Source organism: Dromaius novaehollandiae, chromosome 25 (genome assembly GCF_036370855.1).
Source record: "Dromaius novaehollandiae isolate bDroNov1 chromosome 25, bDroNov1.hap1, whole genome shotgun sequence".
NCBI classification, from domain to species: domain Eukaryota; kingdom Metazoa; phylum Chordata; class Aves; order Casuariiformes; family Dromaiidae; genus Dromaius; species Dromaius novaehollandiae.
Genome location: NC_088122.1, coordinates 1,477,577 through 1,502,721, shown reverse-complemented (window position 1 = coordinate 1,502,721; position 25,145 = coordinate 1,477,577). Strand labels below are relative to the sequence as shown.

The following is a 25,145-nucleotide window of genomic DNA, read 5'->3' as shown; positions in this document are numbered from 1 at the left end:
GGTCGGCCAGCCCCCCTCCTCAGACCCCCCCCCAACCCCTCGTTATCCCGCCCCGGGGGCGGTGCAAGAGGCACCCTCCGACCGCTTCACGGACGCTGCGGAGGCAGCGGCCGCCGTTACCTGCCGCCGGCGGCCCGGGACCAGAGGCGGCCCAAGCCGACGGCCACCGACGCCATCACCTCACCGCCACGGACAACACCGTCCCCCAAACAACGCCGCCTCCTATTGGCTCCCACCGCGAGACCAATCGCAGCCCGCGTTGCGTGGGGGAGGGGAAAGAGCGGGAGCGCATGCGCCGTGAGAGCCACCAGACCGCGGGGGCTGATGGGTCTTGTAGTTCTGGAGGAGCCAAGGGGCCGCCATGCTGTTGCCATGGCAACAGCCCGCGGGGCTATGGCCTGGGGGGCAGAGCCCAGCCAGGACGCCTGGGTCCCCTGCCCACCCTGTGCTTAGTACAGTCATGATTCCCGACCCACCCACCCGTAACATTTTTCTTCTCATGGTCTCAAATGGTGAAATATTAGAAAATACTACATAAGTGAACAAGGTGTCCAGCTCCGGCCGGATTTCACTGGCGGGGCCCCGTCCCGCGCCTGGGCGAAACCCACCACCATTTTGCAACCCAATGTCCGCAGGGTTTCTGTGGCACAGCCTAGGCCGCCGAGCGGATCCCAGCTGCTCCCGCCTGCTCAACCAGGGCACCGGGATGGGGAGCGGCTCGTGGATCGCGCCGGGCCGTGGCGGCAGCATCTAGGCCTGTGGTGCGCGGTGCCGAGGCGCTCGCACGCGGCTGGGGGCTCGGTGCAGCAGAAACCCCAATCGCAAGGAAACGGTGAAAGCCTTCAAATGGCCGCCAAAGCCAGTGGCTCCGGAAAGCCGCGTCCCGAGAAGCGGGAACCGCTCACGCCACGGGGCACCGGGGGACTTGAAAACTCATCGCAGGCGTGGGGCAAAAACCAGGGCACGTCCTCCCGCCCCTTCGCGGCGGGCAGGCTCGCCATAGGCGGCAGCGCCGGCGCCCTGGTTCTTGCTTTGACTGGCAAGGCTCCTTGTCCGTCACGCCGAAAGCCCTCCTCTCGAGGAGGGATTTAAGGGGCTTTCTATGGCTATAGCCGCAAGGACAGCAGCACCCCGAAACCCCCGCGCCAGGCCATGAGGCGCCTCTCCCCGCCGGGGCTCCCGGGGGGGAGATGAGATGGGGGGCAAGCGCTTGGCCTGAGGCCGGGGCGCTGAGCCGGGGGGCTTCTCCATCGGCCCGCCGCGCCGGCGGAAAGCCATGTAACCGGAGGAGCCGCCGAGCCGAGCCGCCAAGCCGGCTCCCCCTCTCCCCCCTGCTGCGGGATTGAGCCTTTCATGTGCAATCGCGACTCCCGGCAATTCTTGTCAATAAATGAGGTGAGCGCGGCGGTCCGTCCCCCCGTCCCCCCGCAGAGGACCCGGCGCGGCAGCCGGGACGTAGGGCACCGCCGCGGCGGAGAGGACGGCGGGCTTCTAGGGAGCGCGGTGGCCAAGGATCCGCACCAAAGCCGAAGATTGGAAGGGATTTGCGAGGCGTTAAACGGGATCGGGGGGCAGACCCCCCCCTCGGAGCAGGAGCGGATTGCGCACGCTTAAATAGCCCTGGCAGAGGAGCATGCTTCGAGCAAGGGGTTAAAAAGGTACCGAGCAATAAAACTTAGGTACAGCTGCCGTCGTGATGCAATTGCAGTAAATTATTGCTGGTGCTGGATGAAGAACTGCTGTTGCTATGTGCATTGCAAATCTGCTCGGATTTTCAGCTCGGAGCGAGGGGGCACCTGAACGCGCCGCTGCCTGGCGGAGGGGGCAGGGTTTCTCTTCCTTCCTCCTTGCAATGGTTTCTTCCAGTCGGTTACTGGGGGCTGTAGGACATTTGCTGCCGGAGGAACCGAGCCGGGTTTTCTGCAGCTCTGCGAAATGTCGGGATGTCCCTGGAAACCCAGGCGGCTGGGGAAAACGCGGGGGTTAGCTGACAGTTCAGTCCCGGAGGTCAGACACAGGTTACTGTGATGTGCGTTGCATAATCTTTTGTTTCTCAAGGTCTCCTTCCTGAAGAGGCAGGTGGCAGGGAGCCAGCCATGGCTCCCCGGCTGCCTTAGGCGCTGCGGACATGCTGCTTTCGCGGTGCTGCTGCTGCTGAACCGAGGGTCCCTCGCCCGCGTTTTGCGGGGCCCCTGCGAAGTCCTGCCCGCGGCACCGGGACTTGTCCTCCCCGGCTCGCGGGGACAGTGCGGATGTGAGTTGCAGCCTGGCCGTGCCGAGATTTCGGGGTTGTCTGTGCGATTTCACCTGCATGGCTGGTAAAGCCTTCCCGACGCCTTGCTCCCGAATGTCCTGATAGAGCTGCTGTAATTGATCTGTGCATGGAAATCAAGTGGAGGAGAGCAAATACAGATGCTTGCCACCGGTCCAAAGCGACCGTTTCACAGTCCTCTGGAGGGAAGTTTACTTAGAAGGACCAAGTGGCATCAACATTTTCTTGTGCTTATTTGAAATTGGTGCTTAAATAGTTGCTCTCTTTAAGCATTTCCTCAGTGCTGTAGCTTCTCTGCTTTGCTGAGAGTGAATGAATGGGAGAGGCTGGGAAGAGAATAATAATATTTGCCTGTTCCTCAGGAGGGTTGTGTGTCATCATTAATACTTGTGAGCCCTGGAGGGAAGGGATTAGAGCTGAACAAATTATTATCGCAGCTCGGATTCTGGCTGCGGCATGTCTAATGTTCCTCTCCGTGTCTTTGGCACCTCTCCTCCAAGGATTTGCAAGGGATTTGCAGATACGAAGCCCCTGCGGCTCCCCGAGAGGGTCCAGCATCACAAGCAGCAACGAGGAGAGGCGTCTCATCTTTCCCCCCGCCCGCGATTGCGGGGTGCATCACCGGGGGCAGGACAGGAGGGGAATATTTTTGCAGTTCCCAGCACCCTGCGGCATTTGATGGGCCGCTGGCTGCATCCAGGTGGGATGGGACCAGGGCAGCGGGAGGCAGGACCAGGAGGGTTTTCAGGAACGGGAGACCCTCTTTTCCGCGGGGGTTGTACGAGCAGAGCCGGCGCGGCCGTGGCGCCGGGGGTGAGCGCAGCTCTGCGGTGCCGCCCCGCGCGCTCCCTGTCACGCTACAGGAGCTGGGGGGGGGGGATTTTCACCCTCCATCCTGACACATTGGATCGTGTCCCATTTTTCTGCAACCGTGGCATGGTGCCAGCGAGTCGCGTAGGAGCCGAGGCGCTGCAGCCCAAAGTAGGTCAGTAAGTTGTTTTTCCCCAGCCTGGTCGTCGTCGGGCACGAGCACCGCGGCGATGGGGGCCGAGGCCGAGGAGAGGCCGGAGGCGAGGGCTCGGCAGCGAAGCCGTGACGCTGGTGGCGGACGTGCCCCTCGACTGGGCTCGGATCCATCCGTCTTCCCAAGCGATGCCTCGCGGGATGCGGGGACGCGGGGCTCGGTGCGGCATCCCCAGACGGCTCCGACTCGCTCCCGGTGGCCCCGGTGCGGCCTCAAGCTCGCCGTGCCGGCCGGGCTCCGGCAGCTCGTCGCGGAGCGGGGAGGTTTATATAACGCTCCTGTCGCCTGACTCACTGTTGTGCCTGGCGTTATGTAACCGGTGCCCAATTCCCACTTTCTGCTGGCGGCGGCGGTTGATGGGAGCCGGGGGCCGGCGCATCGCCATGGTTACCGGCAGCTCTGCAAAGTTGCCCGCATCCGCACGGTTCCCTTGCACCTCGCGAGGAGCATCCCGGGCCGGCGGCCGCGGCGGCTCCGAGGAGGCGCGTGGGAGGTGGGAGCCGGGTGCGTGCTGCCGCTCGGCCCGGCTCGGATGCTCCGTCTACCCGCCGGGCTTCGCAGGGGCTTCCCCACTGCATGGGTTGGGTCACCCAGCGAGGACGGTCACGTGCGGAGCACGAGCTGCAAACCTCCCCGGCCAGACGCAGCGGGGCGTCCCGGACAGCCGAGCAGGTCCCCCTCTTGCTGCAGGACTCGAGCTCGCGCTGGAAGCGGACGTGGAGCCGCTGAGGAACACAGCTGGTTTAGCCCCAAGCTGGTTTGCAGAATTAGGAGGTTGCTGGAAAGATCTCGGCACTCTCGGATGCAAGCCGCGTCCCCCGGGGATTTGCCCGTGCCTGGAGGAGAGATGCAGGGCGTTGCGCTCAGGCCGGGTCTGGTTTTCCTCCGCTTTGCACCTTCGGGCATCGCTGCGAAACGGGCTCGGCTCTGCCGGCCCTGTGCGCTTGCTTCTCCCAGGTAGTGCCGCATCCCACTGGCACGGATCGGTACAGGGTTGGGGGAGCTTTGGACGTTGCACAGAGCACAAGCAGTGCCGGAGCTGCAGCCTGGGCTCCGGTACTTCTCGCCCAGGCGCGACGGGACCGGTCCCGCTGCGTTTCCAGCCTGCGCGCGCAAGCCCGCATCCAGCCCGTGCGCCGTGCCTGGGTGGGAGCTGGGCCATCGGAGCCGGGCGCGAGTTGAGTGCTGGCTGCTCTCCCGAGAGGAAGAGGGGAGCTGGCAAAGCTCCCTTGAAGAAGCCGCCGGCGTTTGCCGGGGGGGCTGTTACCCAGCTAGTCCCGGGAAGCAGACAGGCCGTTCCTGCGGGGGAAACCCGCGTGCCGGGCTGGTGGCCGAGCGGGCACGGTGGCGCGGGCTCCCCGGCGTCGGGCTGGTGGCCACGGCGGTGCAGGCTCCCCGGCGCCTAACATGGGAGGGTTTTGCATCAGGGCTTGTCGGACCCTCTTCAAGGAGGATGCGGCATCGATCCCCCCGGTCTGGCGCCTTGGGGAGGCCGCGGCAGGATCCGGCCGGGCTGAGTCGCTCCTGGGGCTTTATCCCTCCTCTCCCGCAGTTTGGCTTTGCTAATTCGCTCTCGTGTGTTCTGCCAGCAAAGCTCCTGTGATCCTGCTGGGTGCATTTAAAGTGGTTGTTGGGGAGTTAAGTGGCCTGCTCCTGATGGCGTTCCTGGGGTTTAGAGGTTTAATTCCCGCTGGGAACGCGCTCTTCCTCCTCGGCCGCGCTGCAGGGGTTTCGTGGTGGGTAACCACCGGCTCCCGGCGGGGCGGCCCCGGCCCCGCTCCCGGAGCGGCTGCCGCATCCCGCGCTCCTCTGAGCAGCCCATCAGCATCAATAATTCACCGTGTTTAGCTTCATCAATAATAAACGCCCGTCGTGAGCCTGATGACGGCGGGAGAGGCTCCCCGGCTCCAAGCGGGCCCCGCGTCAGCCCGTCGCCCGCAGGCTCTCCTGCTGCCAGATTTCCAGTCTCGGTTTGTGGAACGACTGTAATTAAAACCTCCCAGGCCGTTCCCCGTAACTGCCATCCTTCACTGCTCGCACTGGTGGCTTAGATTGGAGGTCTCTATATATTGATTTAATTGGCTTAAATAATGTATTTTCATAGCTGGGATTAACTCTGCCTTTGGTGCCAGGAGGGCAATAGCATTTTCGTTTCCCAGGGGCTTTTCTTCCTTCCCTCGGGGCTGGTGGCCGGAGCCCGATGGAGGTTTGGGAGGTTATCAGGAATGAAAGCCCGTCCGGGGCTGCTCCGAGGGGCGCGTCCGGGGCGCCCGCCCCGCTCACGCCGCCCCGCTTTGCCTCTCGCCCCGCTGCAGGGAGCAGGATGCTGACCAGCATCGCCGACGGGCTGCTGTGCTGCCTGCTGGGCAAGACGGCCAACGCCGTGGGGCCGCTCGACAGCCTTGAGTGCGGCAACGGCTACAGCTTCATGGAGGTGAAGCCGGGGCGGATCCTGCGCGTGCGGCACAGCGCGCCGGCCCGGCCGGCCGAGGAGGCCCCCGCCGAGGCACCGCAGCGGGGCACCGTGCGCTGCAAGCGCAAGATCACCGTCTACCGCAGCGGGCAGCTGGTGATCGAGAACCTGGGCGACGCCGTGCGCTCCGAGATCCTGCACTGCCACGGCGGCTCCGGCGAGCCCAACGGCACCGTGGAGCTGGAGCTGGCGGAGCCGGGCGGCCCCGCCGGCCCCCCGGGCCCCCCCGGCCCCCGGGAAGCGCCCGCCGGCCCCGGGAAGCGCCGCAGGCGCAAGCCCAAGAAAGTCGTCAACATCGACTGCACGAAGCAGATCACGAGCTGCAAGGGGACGCACGGCGACGTGGTGCTGTTCTTCATCCACGGCGTGGGCGGCTCCCTCGACATCTGGAAGGAGCAGCTGGACTTCTTCACCAAGCTGGGCTACGAGGTGGTGGCCCCCGACCTGGCCGGCCACGGCTGCAGCTCGGCCCCGCAGATCGCTGCCGCCTACACCTTCTACGCGCTGGCCGAGGACATGAGGGCCGTCTTCAAGCGCTTCGCCAAGAAGAGGAACATCCTGATCGGCCACTCGTACGGGTAAGGCCCCCGTGGGTCCCATGGGGCAGGGGGGGTCCGTCGCCCCCCACCTCCGTGGCAGCAAAACGCTGGGCGCACGCTGCCCTTGGAGCGTGGGGTTTCCGTCTCTAGGTTTATCCCTGGGGTTTTATCGCCTGCCTCTGGCCGGGCTGGGTCCGTGGGCCCGGCTAATCCCGGAGCCCGTCCTCCCGAGCGGAGCACGCGTGCCGGCCACGGAGCAGGCAGCCCCGAGCCTATAAATAGAGTAAAGCCCGAGAAAGTCGATTAGATGGAGACCGAGCGTGCCGCGGGCTGGCCTGGGGGGCGGGCGGCCCTCGGAGGGGCAGGTTCACGCTGCAGGAGCGCGCGAAGGGGCGGACGGGGTCGGCCGAGCCGCAGACGGGCAGTGAAAGGATTAGCCGAGGACAGGAAGGGATCCTGCCGCCAGCACGACCGAGCCCATCTCCGAGCCCGTTTCTCCGCGCAGGGTTTCCTTCTGCACCTTCCTCGCCCACGAGTACCCGGACCTGGTGCACAAGGTGATCATGATCAACGGCGGGGGCCCCACGGCGCTGGAGCCCAGCCTCTGCTCCATCTTCAACATGCCAACCTGCGTGCTCCGCTGCCTGTCGCCCTGCCTGGCCTGGAGCTTCCTCAAGTGAGTGGCCGTGCCGGTGCCGGGAGGGAGCCGCGGGGCCAGGAAAGCCCCGGCGCGGGGATGTGAGCCCCCCGCGGGACGCGAGCCCCACGCCGGCTCTGCCCCCAGGGCCGGCTTCGCGCGCCAGGGTGCCAAAGAGAAGCAGCTGCTGAAGGAAGGCAACGCCTTCAACGTCTCCTCCTTCGTGCTGCGCGCCATGATGAGTGGGCAGTACTGGCCGGAGGGCGACGAGGTCTACCACGCCGAGCTGGCCGTGCCCGTGCTGCTGGTCCACGGCATGCACGACAAGTTCGTCCCGGTGGAGGAGGACCAGCGCATGGCCGAGGTAGGGGGGCGCGCGGGGGGCTCGCGCCGGGGCTGACGCCGGCCGCCGCCGCGTGCCGGGGCTGATGCCGGCCGGTGCCGCGGTCTCTCCCCGCAGATCCTGCTGATCGCCTTCCTGAAGGTGATCGACGAGGGCAGCCACATGGTGATGATGGAGTGTCCCGAGACGGTGAACACCCTGCTCCACGAGTTCGTCCTCTGGGAGCCCGAGACGCCAGCCGGGGACGCGCAGCGAGAGAAGAAATAAGGCAGCGGGGAGCGGTGACCGGGCTGCTTTCGTGGGAGAGCCGCCGCGGAGCGCAGAGGGGTTTGCGAGCGCAGGGGCCGGCGGCGGCCGCCCCTTGCCGGCGGCGGAGCCGGTTTTCTCGCCCGGCGGCGGAGCGCGAGGGCTCCGTGGGCAGCGGCTGCAGGCCGGCAGCGGGAACGAGGCAGACTCCCATTCCCGTCCCGCCGGGGCGGGATGGCCGCCGTTGGAGCGTCTTCATCCTGTTTCGTCGTAGTGTTGTTTTTCTCGCGCAGTGACCCCCGCGGGGGCCCAGGGAGGGAGCTGCGGGGAAGCTGGTTCCGCCTGGGGTGAAAGGGGACAAGACCGGACTGGGTCCCCCGGGGCGAACCCGGGGGCACCTCGGCTCCTCGCAGCACCTTCCTCCCCGGGCCGGAGGAGCCGGTCTGCGATTGCTTTACGGGGAGGCCGACGGCTCCTCCGGCGTTCCCGGCAGTTGGCTTCGTCTCTCCGGTCGCCCCGGGAAGCTGCATGGCCTTGCCGGAGCCGCCGCAGGCCCTGCCTCGAGGAGCTTGCAACCACCGTGCACGCGGCTTTCAGCGGCTCTCGGCGCCCTCCTGCCCGGCCCGGCCCGGGGTGCGAGGCCTCCCGGGGGCTGCGGCAGGAGGAGGAGGAGGAGGAGGAGGAGGAGGAGGAGGAGGCAGCCACCCGCCCCGGGCACGCCGGCGTGGCCAGCTTGGCTGCGCCTCCCGGCCGGGGCAGCAGCAGGAGGGAGCCCGGCCGGGGCCGCGGCACCAAACCCGAGCTCTCCCACCGCTTCCCCGTGCCGCTGTGCGCAGTCACCAACCCAGGCACCACCGCGGAGCCCCCTCCGCCCTCCATCCCGGCGTCCAGCTGCTCCGGCACCCTGAAGCACCTCCCGGCCGGGCGCACGTGGAGCGGCCACGCGCCGGCCCGCTGCACACCCGCGCCGCGGGGGCCTCGGAGCGACGGTGCAAGCAGCCTCCCCGGCCCCCCCCAAGAGCCCAGCCACCCCCTTTTTCCTTTATTTCCCCCGCCTAAACCAAAGAACCCCCCAGGCTGGTTCATCCCGCGGAAACCTGCCCCGAGGCTGAGCCCACCTCCCTCCCGAAACCCCAGCGCGGAGCGGCCCTCGCCGGGGAGCCCCTTCCCCCCCGGCGTCCCCCCCTGCCACCGGCCTCGTCCCCAGGGCCGGGGGCCCCCCATCGAGCACCAGCAGGCGGTGGCCCCCCGCCGCGGCCGTGCCCGGACCCCGGCACCCCCCGAACCGGCTCGAGGTGACTGTTACTGCCCCGCTGTGGGACACAGCTCTTACCTGTCCGTTGCCATGGCGTCCGTGCCGCTTGTACCGACATCGCTTGTGTTAAGGCCAAGGCAAAGCTGCCCCCGTACCCCCGCGCCGCTGAGACACGCTGTGTTAGTGCCATTTCATACAGTAAAGCCGTCTTATATTCTCAGCCGCGTCCGATGTGATTACGGGGAGACCGATGTGCCACGCAGGACTGTCCCTGTCCCCATGCACCACGGCACACAGGGCTGTCCCCGTGCCAATGCACCATGATCCTGTCCCCATGCACCATGGCACCATAGCACTGTCCCCATGCACCACGGCATGCAGCGCTGTTCCCATGCACCACGGCTCTGTCCCCATGCACCACGGCACGCAGCGCTGTCCCTGTCCCTGTGCACCAGGAACGCAGTGGGACACACGGGACTCTGGTTTTCTAGGAGCACAGCACAGACCAGGGAACTGACGCCAGAAAGCAGATGCCCAAAGCTTTGATTTCTTAGGAAAAAATACTTGTAGTGATTTATTTCTCACCATTTTAGGAAAATAGTAGAAAAATAGAAGAACTCTAGCAAACATTCACGACATAAAACCCGCAGGCCAGGGGGAGCAGCACTGGCCCCAGGCCCCTGGGAAGCGCAGAGCGGCCGCCCCGGCCCCGGCCCCAGCCGCTCCTCTGCCTCGCCGGGGGTGCGGAGGAACCGAGGAGCCGCCCGGACCCTGGGGCCCCGGCAAGGCGGCCGAGCCCGGCCCGCAGCCGCCCCGGTGCAAAGCAGCCCCGGACCCCCGGAGCGGCCGTGCCGGGGGGAGTCGGCGCCCGCGGCCGGCCCCGCTCAGCGCCCGGCGTGGATGTCCGCTGGCCGGAGCTGCCGCTCGCCCTCGGCCAGGAAGATCTGCATGGCCCGGTGCAGCATGTGGACGCCCAGGCGCCGGCGGCGCCGCACGGGCCAGCTGGCCGCCACGCCGTAGCAGTTCCCCTTCTTCTGGTTGGTGAGCGCCCGCAGCCCTGCCGCGGAGGGTGCTGAGCACCGCCGGCGCCCGCCCCAGCCCTGCCGCTGAGCCTCGCGCTGGCCGCCCAGGACCCCAGACCCTCCTGGTGCCTGGGAGCAAACTCCTGCCTGCATCCCCCCTGCTCCTGCCTGCAATCCCCCCTGCATCCCCACTGCTCCTGCCTGCATCCCCCCTGCTCCTGCCTGCAATCCCCCCTGCATCCCCCCTGCTCCTGCCTGCAATCCCCCCTGCATCCCCCCTGCTCCTGCTTGCATCCCCCCACTCCCGCCTGCATCCCGCCTGCATCCCACCTGCATGCCCCCCCCTCCTGCCTGCAATGCCGCCTGCATCCCCCCGCTCCTGCCTGCAATGCCCCCCTGCATCCCCCTGTTCCCAAGTGGAGCAGGCAGGAGGGGGGGAGCGGGAAGAGCCCCGGGAGCCCGAGGGGCTGCAGAGGAGACGCTCGCGCCGCAGCCCACCCCAGGCACCCCGGGGCAGCGCTCACCGATGGCCTCCACGAGGCAGGCCTCCCGCGTGTAAGCCTCCGCCGCGACGGCGCTCTGGAAGCAGTGCACCGAGAGGACGCCCTGCCCGCCGGCCCAGATCTCCAGGATGCGCCACACCTTGGGACAGGCCTGGGGACGCCGGGGCACCGTCACCCGCGCCAGCCCCCAGCCCGCCCGCCGTGTGCCGGCCTCCCCCCGGCCCGGCCCCTACCTTCGCCTTCCCGGCGCGCTGGTGGCTCAGGGCCTCGTAGAGGTGGCAGTAGGGCCGGGCGCGCGTCCCCTTGCCCACGTAGAAGATGGCCTGCACGAAGGTCCTGAAGCACTCGGCCGGGCTCAGGTGGCGGGAGTGGAGCGGCAGGTCCTGGGTGGCCCTGGGGGACGCCCAGCTCTCGGCACCCGGCTCCAGGTCCCGCTCGGGTGGGCGATGCCCAGGGATGGGCTCGGGGCTTGCAACCCCCCCGGGGTTTATCAGCCGGGACGTCCCGCGGCGCGGAGCACCGGTGCGGAGCCCACCTGGGGTCGAGGAGGAGGTAGTTGAAGCTGGACTTGAGGGCGCCTCCGCGCCAGCGCCAGCCCCCGCTGCAGCGGTCGAAGTGCCGGGCCAGGGCCAGCTCGTCGTCCGCGCAGTCGGGGATGCGGGACGTCTCCAGCGCCGCCGCGAGCTCGGGGCTGTGGCCTGGGGGGCAGCGGGGATGCGTGAGCCCTCTGCCAGCGCCGCGGGGGCACGGCGGCAATGCATGCCTGCAAGGGGGGGTTGCCCCCCCGGCACTCACCTGCGGGGCCGCCCGCCTCCGCCGCGCTCAGCACCGCCAGCCGCCGCGCGTAGACCCGCCGCGTCAGGGCGGTGACGGGCCCCGGGTCGGCGCCCAGCCTGCGCAGCTCCCGCAGCAGCGTCGCGTCCGAGAGCGGCGGCGGTGGCGGCTCGGCAGCACCCACGGGGCACCCGCAGCCCGGTGGGACGGCGGGGCTGGAGCCGCCGGAGCCGCCGGCCCCCGGGGACAAGCCGGGCTGCCCGGGCAGGAGCACGGTGGCATCCGGAGATCCCGTCTCATCCAGGTACCCATCGGATGCATCCCCGTCCCCGAGGGCGCCGCGGTGCCCCGGGGGGGCAGCAGGACCCCCGCACTGTGGGAGCATCTCCGGCGTCTCACCAAGGAGCGAGGAGGAGGAGGAGGAGGAGGAGGAGGAGGAGGGGGGGGTGCCAAGCCGGGCTGCCAAGGCCCCCAGGCGGCTCTTGCTCCTGGGGGTGACGTGGCGGAGCCGGGGCAGCTCCGGCTCCGGGGCGCTCGAGCCGCCGAGGCTGCAAGCCCGCAGCAGGGCCGGCAGCGTCTCGGCGGCGGTGACGAAGGCCTCGTCGTCGGAGCTGCTGTCACCAGGGCCGCCGAGCAGCGTGCTGCAGGCGAGGGGCTGTGGGGGGGGCACGGGGGGCTCTCCCCAGCCGGGACCCAGCCTGGCCTCCGGCTCGCCGCCGCTGCTGCTCAGGGGCCCGGGGTCAAAGCCATCCTTGCAGAGGCGCCGGGCCCCCGTGGCCCCCCCACGGCCGGGGCTGCCCATGCCGGGGGGCCGGGGGGCACGCTGCCAGTCCCACAGGACCCGCATGCACCCGCGGCTGCCCCGCTCCAGCGCCAGGTCGACGGCTCGCTTCCCGTCCTGCGGGAAAAGCGATACCGCGCTCAGCACCGCGGCCCCCGCCGGGGCGCATCCCCAGCCGCGGCGGCCCCCCAGCCCCGCTGGCCTGGTCGCGCAGCTCCGGGTCCCCCCCGGTCTCCAGCAGCGGCCTGAGGCAGCGGTGACGGCCCCAGGCCGCGGCGACGTGCAGCGGCGTGAGCTCCTCGGCGGACCAGGCGCGGTGGCAGCGCTCAGACGCCCGGCGGCACCCCCCTCCCCGGGCCGCTCGGCCACAGGGGGGGCACGGAGCCCGGGGCTGCGGCCGCCCCCCCGCCCCGGTACCTGGCGTTGGGGTCCCCGCCGTGGTGCAGCAGCAGCGCAGGCAGCGCGCGCCGCCCCCCCGCTCCTCGCTGGTGGCCAGGTGCACGGCGGCACCCCCTGCCAGGAGCACGGGGCAAGGAGCCCCCCGTGCCCAACGACCCCCCCCCAGTGCAAGGCTCCCCTTGCGCAGTGACCTCCCCCCACAGCAATGCAGCCCCCCCTTCCCGCAGCACCGAATGCAGCGAGCCCCCTCGTGCAATACATGCTGCAACCCCCCTCCCACTAATCCTTACGGTAACACCCCCCCCCGTGCATGAACCCCCTCCCCAGCGCCTGCACCGGCCCCCCCCATGCACCGCTCTGCCCCTGCAGCACGAGGCCCCCCCAGGTACAGTGCGCGCAGCGACTCCCCCCAGTGCAACAACACCCCCGAGGCAGCGCACGCAGTGCCCTCCCGGGGGGGGTCCCCCGGGGCACCCCCCCGTGCAATAGATGCAATGCCCTCCCCAGGGCAAAGCCTGCCGGACGGGCCCCCCCCGGTGCAGCCCCCCCGGTGCAGGGCATGCAACGCCCGCCCGCCCGCCCAGGCTCCTCCCGGTCCAGGCCCCCCCGGTGCAGGGCAGGCAATGCCCCCCCGGTGCCGGCGCAGCCCCCCCCGGTGCCGGCGCAGCCCCCTTACGGCTCGCGCCGCCCCCCGCCGCTCATGCCGCCCCGCGCGCACGCGCACTGCGCCCCGCCGCTTCGAACCCCGCGCGCCGCCGCCGCCCCGCCGCTCATTGGCTGCCGACGCGGCCAATCGGAGCCCGTGCAGGGCTGGCCGGCTCCCCCCCCCCGCCGCCAGCTGTGCCCGCAGCTGGCCCGCGCCCCACGTGGTGCCGCAGCTGGAAGGGGAGGGGCCGTGCTCCCAGCGCTTCCCAGTGCCCTGTACTGGGGCGCCCAGCACCTCCCTGTGCCCTGCACCAGCGCTTCCCAGTGCCCTGTACTGGGGCGCCCAGCACCTCCCTGTGCCCTGCACCAGCGCTTCCCAGTGCCCTGTACTGGGGCGCCCAGCACCTCCCTGTGCCCTGCACCAGCGCTTCCCAGTGCCCTGTACTGGGGCGCCCAGCACCTCCCACTGCCCTGCACCAGCGTCTCCCAGTGCCTTGCACTGCGGCATCCAGCACCTCCCACTGCCCTGCACCAGCACCTCCCAGTGCCCTGTACTGGGGCACCCAGCACTTCCCCGTGCCCTGCACCACCGACTCCCAGTGCCTCGCACTGGGGCACCCAGCACCTCCCAGTACCCTGCACCAGTGCCTCCCAGTCTCCTGCACCAGCACCTCCCAGTGCCCTGTACTGGGGCACCCAGCACTTCCCCGTGCCCTGCACCACCGACTCCCAGTGCCTTGCACTGGGGCACCCAGCACCTCCCAGTACCCTGCACCAGTGCCTCCCAGTGCCCTGTACTGGGGCACCCAGTGCCTCCCCGTGCCCTGCACCAGCACTTCCCACCAGTGCGGTGCCATTTAAGTAAAATGCACCTCTTTTTCTGCAATTACACAGTCACCAGGCTCAATTACGTAGTCACCAAGCTAATCCTGCCTCGGATTGTAACACACAGCCAAACACCGGTACCAGGTCAGTCCTTTACTAACAGCCGCCTCGGCCTCCTGGACCGAGCTTTAGGGGCAGGTTACGGGCATCGACACAGCAAAAAGCCTCGTTCTATCAGCGGGTCCCCCACAGCCCGAGGGAAGGGCGGCCGCAGCGAGTGCCAGCGCGCGCCCCGGGCAGCCGCCGCGGTTCACACGGTGGCCTCGCTCTCGGCCGGCTCGTCCTCCTCGAGCAGGCTGTAGGCCGCGTGGGTCTGGAAGGGCCGCTGCAGCGGGTGCGCCAGCAGCTTGGCCATGCAGTTGTGCAGCTCCACGGCCGGCCCCGTCAGCGACACCTCGTACTTGTAGTTGGTGCCTTTGGTGTCCAGGTTGCTGAAGAAGGCGTACATCTCCTGGGGGGGGGGACAGGGGCAGCGCGTCGGGGCAGGGCCGCCGCGGGGGGAGACGGCCCGTCTGGCACTTACCTTCCAGCTGGTCTCGTCGTCTTTGTCGTCCACCCCGTTGTGGATGTAAACCACGTCGAAGAAGAAGTAGGGGCACTGCAGCATCTTCTGCAGGGGGAAGCGGAGCCGCGACTCGCCCCCGGCTCTGGGAGGGGAGCCGATTCCCAAATCCCAACGGTTTTCCTGGGGGAAAACCCCCACGGCACAACACGCCCCGGCAGCCCCGAGCCTCCCCAGCGCCCCAGGGCAGCGGCACCCACCTTCATGTGCTCCGTGGCGGAGAACTGGGGCTGGCAGGCCGGGCGGCTGAACACCAGGATGGTGCGGACCACGTAGGGCGGCGGGATGGTCTGCACGTTCTCCGTCACCGGCAGCTCGATCTTCTGCTGGCTGCACCAGGGGGAGGGGGCAGCTCAGGGGGGCCGTGGGCACCGGGGAGCCGCGGGAAGGGGCTCGCCAGCTCCCGGCAGCCGAGCCGGGACAAGCCCCGTCTCGCCAAGTTAACCAGCTACGTGGGAAACCCGGGGCAGTGCCGGGCTTGGACGGAAAAAGCAGCAGCTGCCCAGGACCTACTTGGATTAAAGGATTGCTGCGTTTTTACAGAAGGGCAGAAAATTCACGGCCACGAGGGAGCCAGGGCTGCAGCCGGCAACCCCCCCCCCCCCCCGCACCCCCCAGCGCTGTACTTACATGAGGTTGAAGAGTCCTTCCAGATCTGGAGCCCGAGCTAAGGACCGGTCTGTGCGTACAGACCCCGTTCCCGTGCCACAGGGACGTCCCCGCACCCCGACCCGCGGTCCAGCCGGCACCGGGACGCACCGACAAACAGGCATCCGAAAGGCCGGGAAGGTCCCGGCATTAAACACCGAATGTGGGGATTTAGGAGCCCAGTTTGGCCTCTGCAGCCTCCAAGCCCGAGGTGCCTCCGGCAGGGACAGCACGGCTCATCCGGCCGGGACCACGGGATCTGCTGCCATCTTCAGGCAAAGGGCCCGGAAAGCCGCGGCTGAGGGACCGCGGCCGCGGTGCTCGCGGTGTTCCCGGCCCCCGGCAGCTGCCGTGGGTCCCCCGCGCGGTCCCGGCCCCCCGGCCCCCCGCCACCACCGCAGGATACTGAACGACTTGCACACGACGGTCTCCAGGTCGTAGAGGCAGCTGCAGACCTCGCGGGGGTCCGAGGTGAAGCCTGAGAGCTGAGAGGGGCCGGGGTGAGGGGGCTGCGGGGCCACCGCCACCACCGCTGTGCCTGGCTCGGCCGCCGCGGCCCGGCCCCGCTCACCCACGTGGCGTCGTTGTTCACCACCACCAGCGCGAACTCGTGGCACTTGTCGATCTTGTGCTTCGTCCGCACGAACATCTCGATCATCTTCTGGGAGATGTTCAGCGCGTTGGTCTTGGACCTGCCGCGGGGGACGGACGTCAGCGGCAGCGCGCCCGGCCCCGGCGCTGCCCATCGCGCCCGGCGCTGCCGCCAGCTCGGCGCGGGCAGGATCCGGCCCACGGCCGCGCTCACCCGTTGAAGGACTCCAGCTTGGGCAGGGACATCTCCTCCGACAGGTCCAGGCAGATGATCTGTGCAAGAAAGCCGCGGCCTGAGCGTGCGGCGCGCCGACATGCACCACCCCGGCGGCCCCCGCCGCGGCCCCCGGCACTCACCACCTTCTCGGGGCAGTTCACCCGCGGCGTCTTCACCTGCACCTCGGTGGGGTGAGCGGGGCCGGGCCAGGCCTTGCCGTCGGGTGCCGCCGGGCCCGGCGGGCTGTCGTCGGCGCTGGCCGCCTCGCCCTCGCCCTCGCTGCGGTTGCCCACGCTGGCCTGGGCGCTCAGCGCCCGGTCCTCAGCGCCCTCGGGGTTGGAGCGGGTCCTGGGCCGCTGCTCCGCCGCCTTCTCCTCCTCCTCCTCGGCCGCGCTGCCCGGCTCCGACGTGTCCATCGCGCAGCCGCGCTCCATGGGCGAGTCCGGCACGGCGCTGCACGGGAGCCGCCGCTGCAGCCCAGCCCCACAGCCCCTGCCCCACGCGCCCCCCTGCTCCGTGCAATCCTCGCTCATGCACCCCCAGCCCAGCCCCACAGCCCCTGCCCCACGCGCCCCCCTGCTCCGTGCAATCCTCGCTCATGCACCCCCAGCCCAGCCCCACAGCCCCTGCCCCACGCGCCCCCCTGCTCCGTGCAATCCTCGCTCATGCACCCCCAGCCCAGCCCCACAGCCCCTGCCCCACGCGCCCCCCCGGTCCGTGCAATCCTCGCTCATGCACCCCCAGCCCAGCCCCACAGCCCCTGCCCCACGCGCCCCCCTGCTCCATGCAATCCTCACCCATGCACCCCCAGCCCAGCCCCACATGATCCTGCCCCACGCGCCCCCCTGCTCCGTGCAATCCTCGCTCATGCACCCCCAGCCCAGCCCCACGTACCCCTGCCCCATGCACCCCCTGCTCATGCCCCCCCTCGCCCCTTCCCCCAGTGCAGGGGTGCGTAAGCAGGGATTGCACAGTGCCCCCTGCACCCCCCCGCCCCGCGCAACCCCTGCTCGTGCGCCCCTGCCCCACGCACCCCCCTGCCCTATGCACCCCCGTGCAGCCCCGTGCACCCCCTTGTACCCGCTCCCACCACCCGCCCCCGCTCATGCAGCCCCTGCCCCACGCACCCCCCCACGCACCCCGCACCCCCGGCGCGCGCTCACCCGCGCTCGGCCGCACCAGCCCCGCCCAGCGCCACCCGGAAGCGGCGCCGCACGGGGGCTGCTGGGACTTGTAGTTCCGCGGGGCCCCGTCGGGCTTCGTCGCGGGGGCCCCCCCCCGGGCATCACGGCTGGCGATGTGGCTCCCTTCCCGGCCCGGCACCCGAAATACCCATGCGCTGCACCGCCGACACCCACGCGTGCCCTCCTGCACCCGTGCACCTCCCACTGCACCCTCCGTACCCACCCGTGGCACCCTAACTGCACATGCACCACCCTGCAGCACCCGTGCACCATCCCCCTGCACCTTAACACCCATGCACCACCCTGCAGCACCCATGCACCATCCCCCTGCACCTTAACACCCATGCACCACCCTGCAGCACCCGTGCACCATCCCCCTGCACCTTAACACCCATGCACCACCCTGCAGCACCCGTGCACCATCCCCCTGCACCTTAACACCCATGCACCACCCTGCAGCACCCGTGCACCATCCCCCTGCACCTTAACACCCATGCACCACCCTGCAGCACCCATGCACCATCCCCCTGCACCTTAACACCCATGCACCACCCTGCAGCACCCGTGCACCATCCCCCTGCACCTTAACACCCATGCACCACCCTGCAGCACCCATGCACCATCCCCCTGCACCTTAACACCCATGCACCACCCTGCAGCACCCGTGCACCATCCCCCTGCACCTTAACACCCATGCACCACCCTGCAGCACCCGTGCACCATCCCCCTGCACCTTAACACCCATGCACCACCCTGCAGCACCCGTGCACCATCCCCCTGCACCTTAACACCCATGCACCACCCTGCAGCACCCATGCACCATCCCCCTGCACCTTAACACCCATGCACCACCCTGTAGCACCCATGCACCATGTCCCTGCACCTTTACACCCATGCACCACCCTGCAGCACCCATGCACCATCCCCCTGCACCTTAACACCCATGCACCACCCTGCAGCACCCATGCACCATCCCGCTGCACCTGAAACGCTCATGCACCACCCGTGTACCATCTCCCTGCACCTTAACACCCATGCACCACCCTGCAGCACCCGTGTACCGTCTCCCTGCACCTTAACACCCATGCACCACCCTGCAGCACCCATGCACCATCCCGCTGCACCTTAACACCCATGCACCACCCTGCAGCACCCGTGTACCGTCTCCCTGCACCTTAACACCCATGCACCACCCTGCAGCACCCATGCACCATCCCGCTGCACCTTAACACCCATGCACCACCCTGCAGCACCCGTGCACCATCCCCCTGCACCTTAACACCCATGCACCACCCTGCAGCACCCATGCACCATCCCCCTGCACCTTAACACCCATGCACCACCCTGCAGCACCCGTGCACCATCCCCCTGCACCTTAACACCCATGCACCACCCTGCAGCACCCGTGCACCATCCCCCTGCACCTTAACACCCATGCACCACCCTGCAGCACCCGTGCACCATCCCCCTGCACCTTAACACCCATGCACCACCCTGCAGCACCCATGCACCATCCCCCTGCACCTTAACACCCATGCACCACCCTGTAGCACCCATGCACCATGTCCCTGCACCTTTACACCCATGCACCACCCTGCAGCACCCATGCACCATCCCCCTGCACCTTAACACCCATGCACCACCCTGCAGCACCCATGCACCATCCCGCTGCACCTGAAACGCTCATGCACCACCCTGCAGCACCCAGGCACTGCCCCCCGTGCACGCTGAACACGCTTGTACCCCAAACACAACCCTGCCGCACACTGCCTCCTTGGAGCCTCCCAGCAGGGCTCTGCCCCACACCCTGGGCACCCCGGGCACCCCGGGCACCCAGCCGCAGCGGGCAGCCAGGGCGCGGGGACGCGGGCAGCGCAATGGTTAAGTGCAGGAGGCTGAGCCGGGCTCCGCGAGGAAGAGGAAATCTCCGCAGGAACAAGGAATGGGAAAAGCCTGGAGGGGCCAGGGTGGGAGCGGCACAGCCCTGCAGCGAGCCCGGGGGACGCGGCCCCGGCCGGGACGTGCCACAGAGCCGCCAGCCGCAGAGCCGGCCCCGGCCGCCGTGGGAACAAGCCCCCGGGATCGGGCACGGGCCGGAGCGGGGCATTGCGGGCCGGAGCCCGGCCGGGATGGAGAAGGCAAGTGGGGCGTCTCACAGGCCGGGCGCTGCCGGAGGGCTGGGCCTGAGCGGCCAGGGAGCCCGGGCCAGCGCGGGACTCGGGGACGCCCAGGGGAGAAGCCCTGTGCCTGGACGCCCGGCCCCCCGGAGGGGGGAATCACCAGGGACATCAATCCCTGCATAGCCGGGAGCCCCTGCCCCACCATGGGCATCCCCCAGCCACGGGCATCTCCCAGCCATGGGCATCCCCCAGCCATGCGCATCCCCCAGCCGTGGCATCCCCTGGCCATGGCCTGGGCCGTGGATCCAGGCTCCGACACGGCTCCTGTGGCCGGTTTGGGGCTTGCCGGACCCGCAGCACCAGCCGGGACCAGCCCTGGCCGCCCGGTCCGGCTGCCGGCCCCGCTGGCCACGGCAGGCCAGGAGCCGCGGCCACCCCGGCCGCTGCCGTGACCTCGCAGCGACGCTGCTCATTGTTCCCGCTGCAAACAGGAAACTGCTCCTGCTTCCGCGCTGCCGCAGCACCGGGGGGGGCCGAGCCTCGCCGACCCCGGGCAGCGCCCGCCCCAGCCCCGCGGCCCACGGCGGCACCCGGGCACCCACACGGCCAGGCGCAGCCAGCCGTGGCCCTGCCCCTGCGAGGAAGGGCTGCTGGAGCCGTGCGGCGGGGGCTCCGGGGGCTTCGCACGGGCGTAGCGTGGCGGCGGGCTGTGCATCCTGCTGCGCCCGTCCCCGTGTGCCGGCACGGGACGCACCACCCGGCCCTGCCAGGCCCTGCACGGGGCTGTGGAAAGCAGGGCACTGTGTTGCGGCAGGGCACCGTGTTGCGGCAGGGCACCGCGTTGCAGCAGGGCAGCATGTTGCAGCAGGGCACCGTGTTGCAGCGATGCAGCTCTGCACCCAAATGCGTCCCTGCCCCCAGGCGCATCCCGGCAGGTTGCACCCACGGCATCGCCCCGGCACGGCCGGAGTGCTGCGCTGGGCTGCGGGCCGGGGCCGGGGCCGTTGCGGGGCGGCGCGGGCAGACGGCTGTTTGCTCCCCGCAGCCCCCGCTGGCCCCGCTGCCCGAGCGGGCGGACGAGGCCAAGGCGGCGGCGGGGGACGACGGGGGCACCCCGCGCTGCGAGGAGCGCGTCGCCGGGCTGCTGGCCACCGCCGCCCGCCTGCACCGGACCGCCGAGCGGCTGCGGCGCTGGACCGGCAGGTACCGGTGGTGACAGCCCCGGGTGGGCGGCACGTGGTGGCATGGGTAGCCCCTCTGCATGTCCCCCTTGCTGCCCCCAGGGAGGAGGAGGAGGAGGAGGAAGAGGAGGAGGAGGAGGAGGAGGAGGACCGGCCGCCCCGTGGCCCCGATCTCTTCGCAGCCCTGCAGCAGGCCGTGAGCTCGCTGGAGCGCGCCGTCTTCTCCCGGCACGGGTGGCCGCTGGCACCCGGCGAGGAGTGGGCGCGGGCGGCCAAGGTGAGCACTGCCGCGCGGGGCAGCCCCGACGCCGCGGTGAGGGGCACCGCCTGACCGGCCCCCCCCCCTTCCCCCAGAGCCTGCAGGAGCTTGACCGGCGGGGAGCCGGCGCGGGGCTGGCGGCCGAGGAGGCCGCGCGGTTCGAGGAGGAGGCGGCGGCGGCGGCGGCGGGGAAGGCGGCACTGCGGGCGGCCCTGGGGCGGCGCGAGGAGGAGCTGAGCCGGGCCACCGCCGCGCTGGGGGCTCTGCGGGACGAGCGCGACCGGCTCCAGAGGAAGGTGAGCCCCGGGCCGGCGAGGTCGTGCCGTGCCGAGCCATGCCGTGCCATGCCATGCCGTGCCATGCCGTGCCGTGCCGAGCTGTGCCGTGCCGTGCCGTGCCGTGTCGTGCCAATGGGACCAGGAAGGACAGGGCATGGCACGGGGAGCAATTCCCGTGGCTCAGCCCGTGGGGGACCACAGAGCAGCCCCGGCCCCCGGCAGCAGCGCAGTCCCTGGGGGGCTCCGGATGCGGAGCCGCCGCTCAGCCCCGCTCGCCCCGCTCAGGTGCGGGAGCTGCAGGACGCCCTGTGCCGGACGGAGACCCCGGGGCCCGGCGGTGCCCCGTGGCAGGACGAGCCGAGGCCGCCGCAGGTGAGCGCGGGCCGGTGCCGGGGCAGGGGGCATGCCTGGGCTCCGCTCGACGCCATGGGAGCCGCGCTGCCCCTCGCCCACGGCCCCGCTCCGGGGCTCCCGGCTCCTCTCCAGCAGCCCGTCGGCGCGGCCCACGACCCGCTGCGGCGGTCCCGGAGCTGCCACGGCGCGCTGCCCCACGGCCGCCCCCCGGCCCAGCCGCCCCCCAGCGCCGCCGAGGGCCCCGGCCGCCAGCTGCAGCAGCGGGTGCAGCAGCTGCAGGGGTGAGTGCCCCCGGCCCCGCGGGCGGGGAAACCGAGGCGCCGCGCCGGCAGCACCCGGGGGGGCGGCGGGGAGGCCGTGCCGCGCCGCGGTGACGCCGGCCCCTCGGCTCCAGGTGCATCGAGCGGCTCAAGGCGGTGAACCAGCTGCTCTCGGCCACGCTGCGGGACTGCAAGGGCGACTCGGAGCGGCTCAGCATGGTGCTGGGCCAGCACGAGTCGCACAGCACCGCGCTGCGCCTGGCCCTGCAGTGCAGGTAGGGCACCGCGCCGGCGGCGGCGGCAGGGCTGCGGGTCCCGCGCGGTGCTGAGCCCCGTCTCGTGCAGCGAGCGCTGCGTGGAGGCCTATGCCGCGCTGCTCCAGCTGACGCGGGCCAAGCTGGAGGACGGGACAGGCACCGGTGAGTCCCAACCTGGCGGGATGCGGGATGCGGGATGCGGGATGCGGGGAGGATGCCGGTCCCCAGCGTGGGGACGCCCACCTGAAGCTGCCCGTGCCATGCCCAGGGCCTGCAGTGGAGCAGGGATGCGGGAGCGGAGCTGGCGCTGTGCAGCCGGAGGAGACGCAGCTCCCGGGGCGAGCGGAGCCGGACGGGCAGGAGGAGAGCAGCGGCGGTGGCTCCCCCGGCCCCGAGGTGCCACCGCTGGGTGCTGGCAGCAGCCCGGATGAGGGGACCCTGCGCGAGCACATCCGCCGGCTGCGTGCGGAGCAGGCGGCCGTGCAGGCGTCACTGCACGCCACCCCGGCACCCGCCAGCGCCGTCGCCCGGCGCAGCGAGGACGTCTGGGCTCGGGCCGAGCAGGCGCTCCGGGACGCGCGGCCCCCCCCGCCCGGCCCTGCGCCCCAGCGGAAGCCCGACAAAGCCCAGCTGCTGCAGGAGCTGGCGATGCTCAAGGTGTGCGGCCGGGGGGGGGGGGGGGGGGACACCTGGACCCCTCCCCTGCTCCCGCGGGGTCCAGAGCGGGGTGCACGGCTCGAGCACCCTGCAAAGGGCTGCTGGGCTGGGCGGGGGCACCCCGGGGTGACGCTGTGCCCCCCAGGAGGCCATGGCCGACCTGCGGACGCAGCTGCAGCTGGAGGAGACGGAGAAGCGGGGCCTGGCAGTGCTGGCGGCGGCGCAGGGGCCGCGGGAGGCGGCGCTGCTCCTGCTGCTCCAGCACCTGGAGCAGGAGCGGGGCGGGGGGCCTGGCAGCCCCGAGGAGGTATGGTGGGTGCGGGACCAGGGGCTCGCCCCCCTCCTTGGTGCATGTCCCCCCGCGATGGACGTGTCCCCGGGAGGGGGTCTCTGGGCTGCCCGGGGCCGGGGTCCCGCCAGGCTGTGCCGTGGGTGCTGAGCCCGCACCGGCCTCCCCAGGATGCCCAGCCCGGCGGGACGGGCGCGACGGCTCCCCAGCGCCCCGCGGACCTGGAGAGCACGGCGCGAGAGCTGCTCGGCGCGCTGGCTCGGTAAGAGACCCTCACCGGCGCCGCGGGGCCCGGCGGCCCCTGAGTGGGCGGTGAAGGCACGGCACGGCTCGGTGCCACGCGCGGTGTCCCGCAGGACGGAGGAGCTGCATTCCCGGGCCCGGGCCCTGGCGCTCGCCCTGGAGCAGGCCAGCGCCGTCAGCCGGGCGCAGCAGGCGCAGTGCAGCGCCGTCACCGGCGACTTCTTCCAGGCTCACAGGTGGGTGGGGGGCACGCAGCCCCCCCTCAGCACGCCCCACATGCACGGTCCGCCTCGGCACGCCCCAGACACGCGGTCCCCCCTGCACGGCCCAGGCTGCGTGGTCCCCACTCTGCAGGCCCCGGGGGTGCCCCCTCGGCATGCGCCGACCTGCCGCCTCCTCCTGCCCCCCTGCACCCCACAGTCCTGCCGTGCACCCTTCCAGTCCCCCCCGTCTGCATCCCCTGGGGGTGCAACCCCCCCTGCACCCCACAGCCCTGCTGTGCCCCCCTCCAGTCCCCCCCCGCCTGCATCCCTCAGGGGTGCAACCCCCCCCCCGCGACGCACAGCCCTGCTGTGCCCACCTCCAGTCCCCCCCCGCCTGCATCCCCTGGGGGTGCAACCCCCCCTGCCCCCCACAGTCCTGCTGTGCCCACCTCCAGTCCCCCCCCCGCCTGCATCCCCCGGGGGTGCACCCCGCTCCCCGCACGCCCCACATTGCGCGATTCCTGCCGTGCACGCCGCGGGGGCTCAGGGGGCCGCGGGGCTGAGGCGCGGCACCCTCCGCAGCGCCCTGGCCCTGGCGTACCGCGGCGCGCGGCGGAAGCAGGAGGCCCAGCTGCGGCGGCTGGAGGCGCAGGCGGGCGCCGTGGGCGAGCAGCACGCGCGGCGGGCGCAGGCGCTGGCCCGTCGCCTCCATCGCCTGCAGCAGCGCCGCGCCGCCGGCAGCGAGACCTGCATCTAGGCAGCCGCCCGCCGCCGTCCCGGAGCCCCCCGGCATCGCCCCGCCGGCACAGCGCGGGACGGCCCCCGGCTATGCATCTGCGCGGAGAATAAACGGCTAAGCGCGGGATTCGCGTGGCTGCGGCTCGGCCGGTCCCGCCGCGGCGCCGGGGTCGGGGTCCTCCTGCCGCGCACCCGCGGGGGCCGGGCTGAGCTGAGCAGCCAGGGGGAACGGGAGGGACCGCGGAGGTGCTGGCGCCGGGCTGGGAACAAAGCGGCCCCCTCCCCGCCCCCGGCCTCCCGCTATCTCCCGGGCGCAGATGAAGCCGTTTCGTTGTCCCTGACGCGGGATCAAAGGTGACGGCGGTGGCCGTGGCAGGAGGGCCCCATGCATATGCAGGAGGGGCGAGAAGCAGTGACCCTGCGCCGGGGCGGCCTCGCCGCGCGGGGCCTGGGAGCGGGGCCGCGCCGGGGTGGTGGAGGGAAGCTGGTGCAGCCGGCACGGTCCAGCACCCGCGCGGCGGGGCCATGCCAAGCGCGGGGCTCTGCTGCAACGCTGCGCGGGCCGTGGGGCAGCCCCGGGCGCAGCCCCGCTGCAGGGCCCACGGAAACACAGGCAGGGAGCGAGAGGCACTCAGCTGCCTGCATGAGCCCGGCGTCTCCCCGGGGAGGAGGCAAAGCGGAGTTCAAGGCTTGGCGGATCAATATCCCAGGCCGTGGCGATGGAGAGCACAGGGATGCAGCGCAGGGATGCAGGGGTGTGGGGCAGGGATGCAGGCACAGATGCAAGGATGTGGGGCAGGGATGCAGAGCACGGATGCAGGGATGTGGGGCAGGGATGCAGACAGGGAGGCCAGGATGCAGGGCAAGGATGTGGGGCTGGGATGCAGGGATGCAGGCAGGGATGCAGGGTTGTGGGGCAGAGATGCAGGCAGGGAGGCCAGCATGCAGGGCAAGGATGTGGGGCTGGGATGCAAGACTGGGATGCAGGGATGCAGGCAGGGATGCAGGGATGTGGGGCAGGGATGCAGGGATGCAGGGTGTGGGGCAGGGATGCAGGGTGTGGGGCAGGGATGCAGGCAGGGATGCAGGGTGTGGGGCAGGAATGCAGGCTGTAGGGCAGGGATGCAGGGATATAGGCTGTAGGGCAGGGATGCAGGGAGGGAGGCTGGGATGCAGCTCCCCACCCAGATCTCCCGCACCCAGAGCCCAGGGCCCCTCACCGCCAGCCCTTGGGGGCCCCGGAAACGGGGGCAGCCCCGTGTCCCCGGTCGCGCCATGACCCGGATCGGAGGACGACTTCCCGGCG

General features: G+C 70.8%; 4 protein-coding genes across 7 annotated transcripts; 2 read left to right on the top strand and 2 right to left on the bottom strand.

Moving 5' to 3' along the window:
- The first annotated feature begins 1,006 nt into the window (after positions 1 to 1,006).
- On the top strand, positions 1,007 to 9,009 carry ABHD8 (abhydrolase domain containing 8). 3 transcript variants are annotated; one of them, XM_026120647.2, is made up of 5 exons: positions 1,007 to 1,395; positions 5,612 to 6,347; positions 6,814 to 6,984; positions 7,093 to 7,309; positions 7,406 to 9,009. In XM_026120647.2, the coding sequence occupies exons 2-5, from the start codon at positions 5,620 to 5,622 to the stop codon at positions 7,553 to 7,555; spliced, it is 1,266 nt and encodes a 421-aa protein (XP_025976432.2). In that variant the 5' UTR covers positions 1,007 to 1,395; positions 5,612 to 5,619; the 3' UTR covers positions 7,556 to 9,009. The 3 variants fall into 3 exon arrangements, with proteins under 3 accessions (XP_025976432.2, XP_025976433.2, XP_064353557.1); XM_026120648.2 differs by having other exon boundaries at positions 1,007 to 1,658; XM_064497487.1 differs by lacking the exon at positions 1,007 to 1,395 and adding an exon at positions 1,696 to 1,749.
- Positions 9,010 to 9,590: 581 nt separating this feature from the next.
- ANKLE1 (ankyrin repeat and LEM domain containing 1) lies at positions 9,591 to 13,002 on the bottom strand. Its single transcript, XM_064497484.1, has 6 exons — positions 12,945 to 13,002; positions 11,110 to 11,986; positions 10,850 to 11,012; positions 10,548 to 10,707; positions 10,336 to 10,465; positions 9,591 to 9,846 (listed from the first exon to the last, which is right to left on the bottom strand). The coding sequence occupies exons 2-6, from the start codon at positions 11,933 to 11,935 to the stop codon at positions 9,674 to 9,676; spliced, it is 1,452 nt and encodes a 483-aa protein (XP_064353554.1). The 5' UTR covers positions 11,936 to 11,986; positions 12,945 to 13,002; the 3' UTR covers positions 9,591 to 9,673.
- Positions 13,003 to 13,876: 874 nt separating this feature from the next.
- Positions 13,877 to 17,130, bottom strand: BABAM1 (BRISC and BRCA1 A complex member 1). 2 transcript variants are annotated; one of them, XM_064497489.1, is made up of 9 exons: positions 16,980 to 17,130; positions 15,957 to 16,269; positions 15,814 to 15,872; positions 15,580 to 15,700; positions 15,415 to 15,493; positions 14,991 to 15,015; positions 14,561 to 14,690; positions 14,322 to 14,408; positions 13,877 to 14,249 (listed from the first exon to the last, which is right to left on the bottom strand). In XM_064497489.1, the coding sequence occupies exons 2-9, from the start codon at positions 16,248 to 16,250 to the stop codon at positions 14,049 to 14,051; spliced, it is 996 nt and encodes a 331-aa protein (XP_064353559.1). In that variant the 5' UTR covers positions 16,251 to 16,269; positions 16,980 to 17,130; the 3' UTR covers positions 13,877 to 14,048. The 2 variants fall into 2 exon arrangements, with proteins under 2 accessions (XP_064353559.1, XP_064353560.1); XM_064497490.1 differs by having other exon boundaries at positions 16,956 to 17,030.
- A 2,193-nt stretch (positions 17,131 to 19,323) lies between these two features.
- USHBP1 (USH1 protein network component harmonin binding protein 1) lies at positions 19,324 to 23,858 on the top strand. The gene is made up of 11 exons (XM_064497209.1): positions 19,324 to 19,449; positions 20,166 to 20,323; positions 20,404 to 20,578; positions 20,656 to 20,856; positions 21,124 to 21,473; positions 21,587 to 21,727; positions 21,798 to 21,900; positions 21,959 to 22,366; positions 22,512 to 22,673; positions 22,826 to 22,917; positions 23,012 to 23,858. The coding sequence occupies exons 1-11, from the start codon at positions 19,324 to 19,326 to the stop codon at positions 23,856 to 23,858; spliced, it is 2,763 nt and encodes a 920-aa protein (XP_064353279.1).
- Positions 23,859 to 25,145: the final 1,287 nt, after the last annotated feature.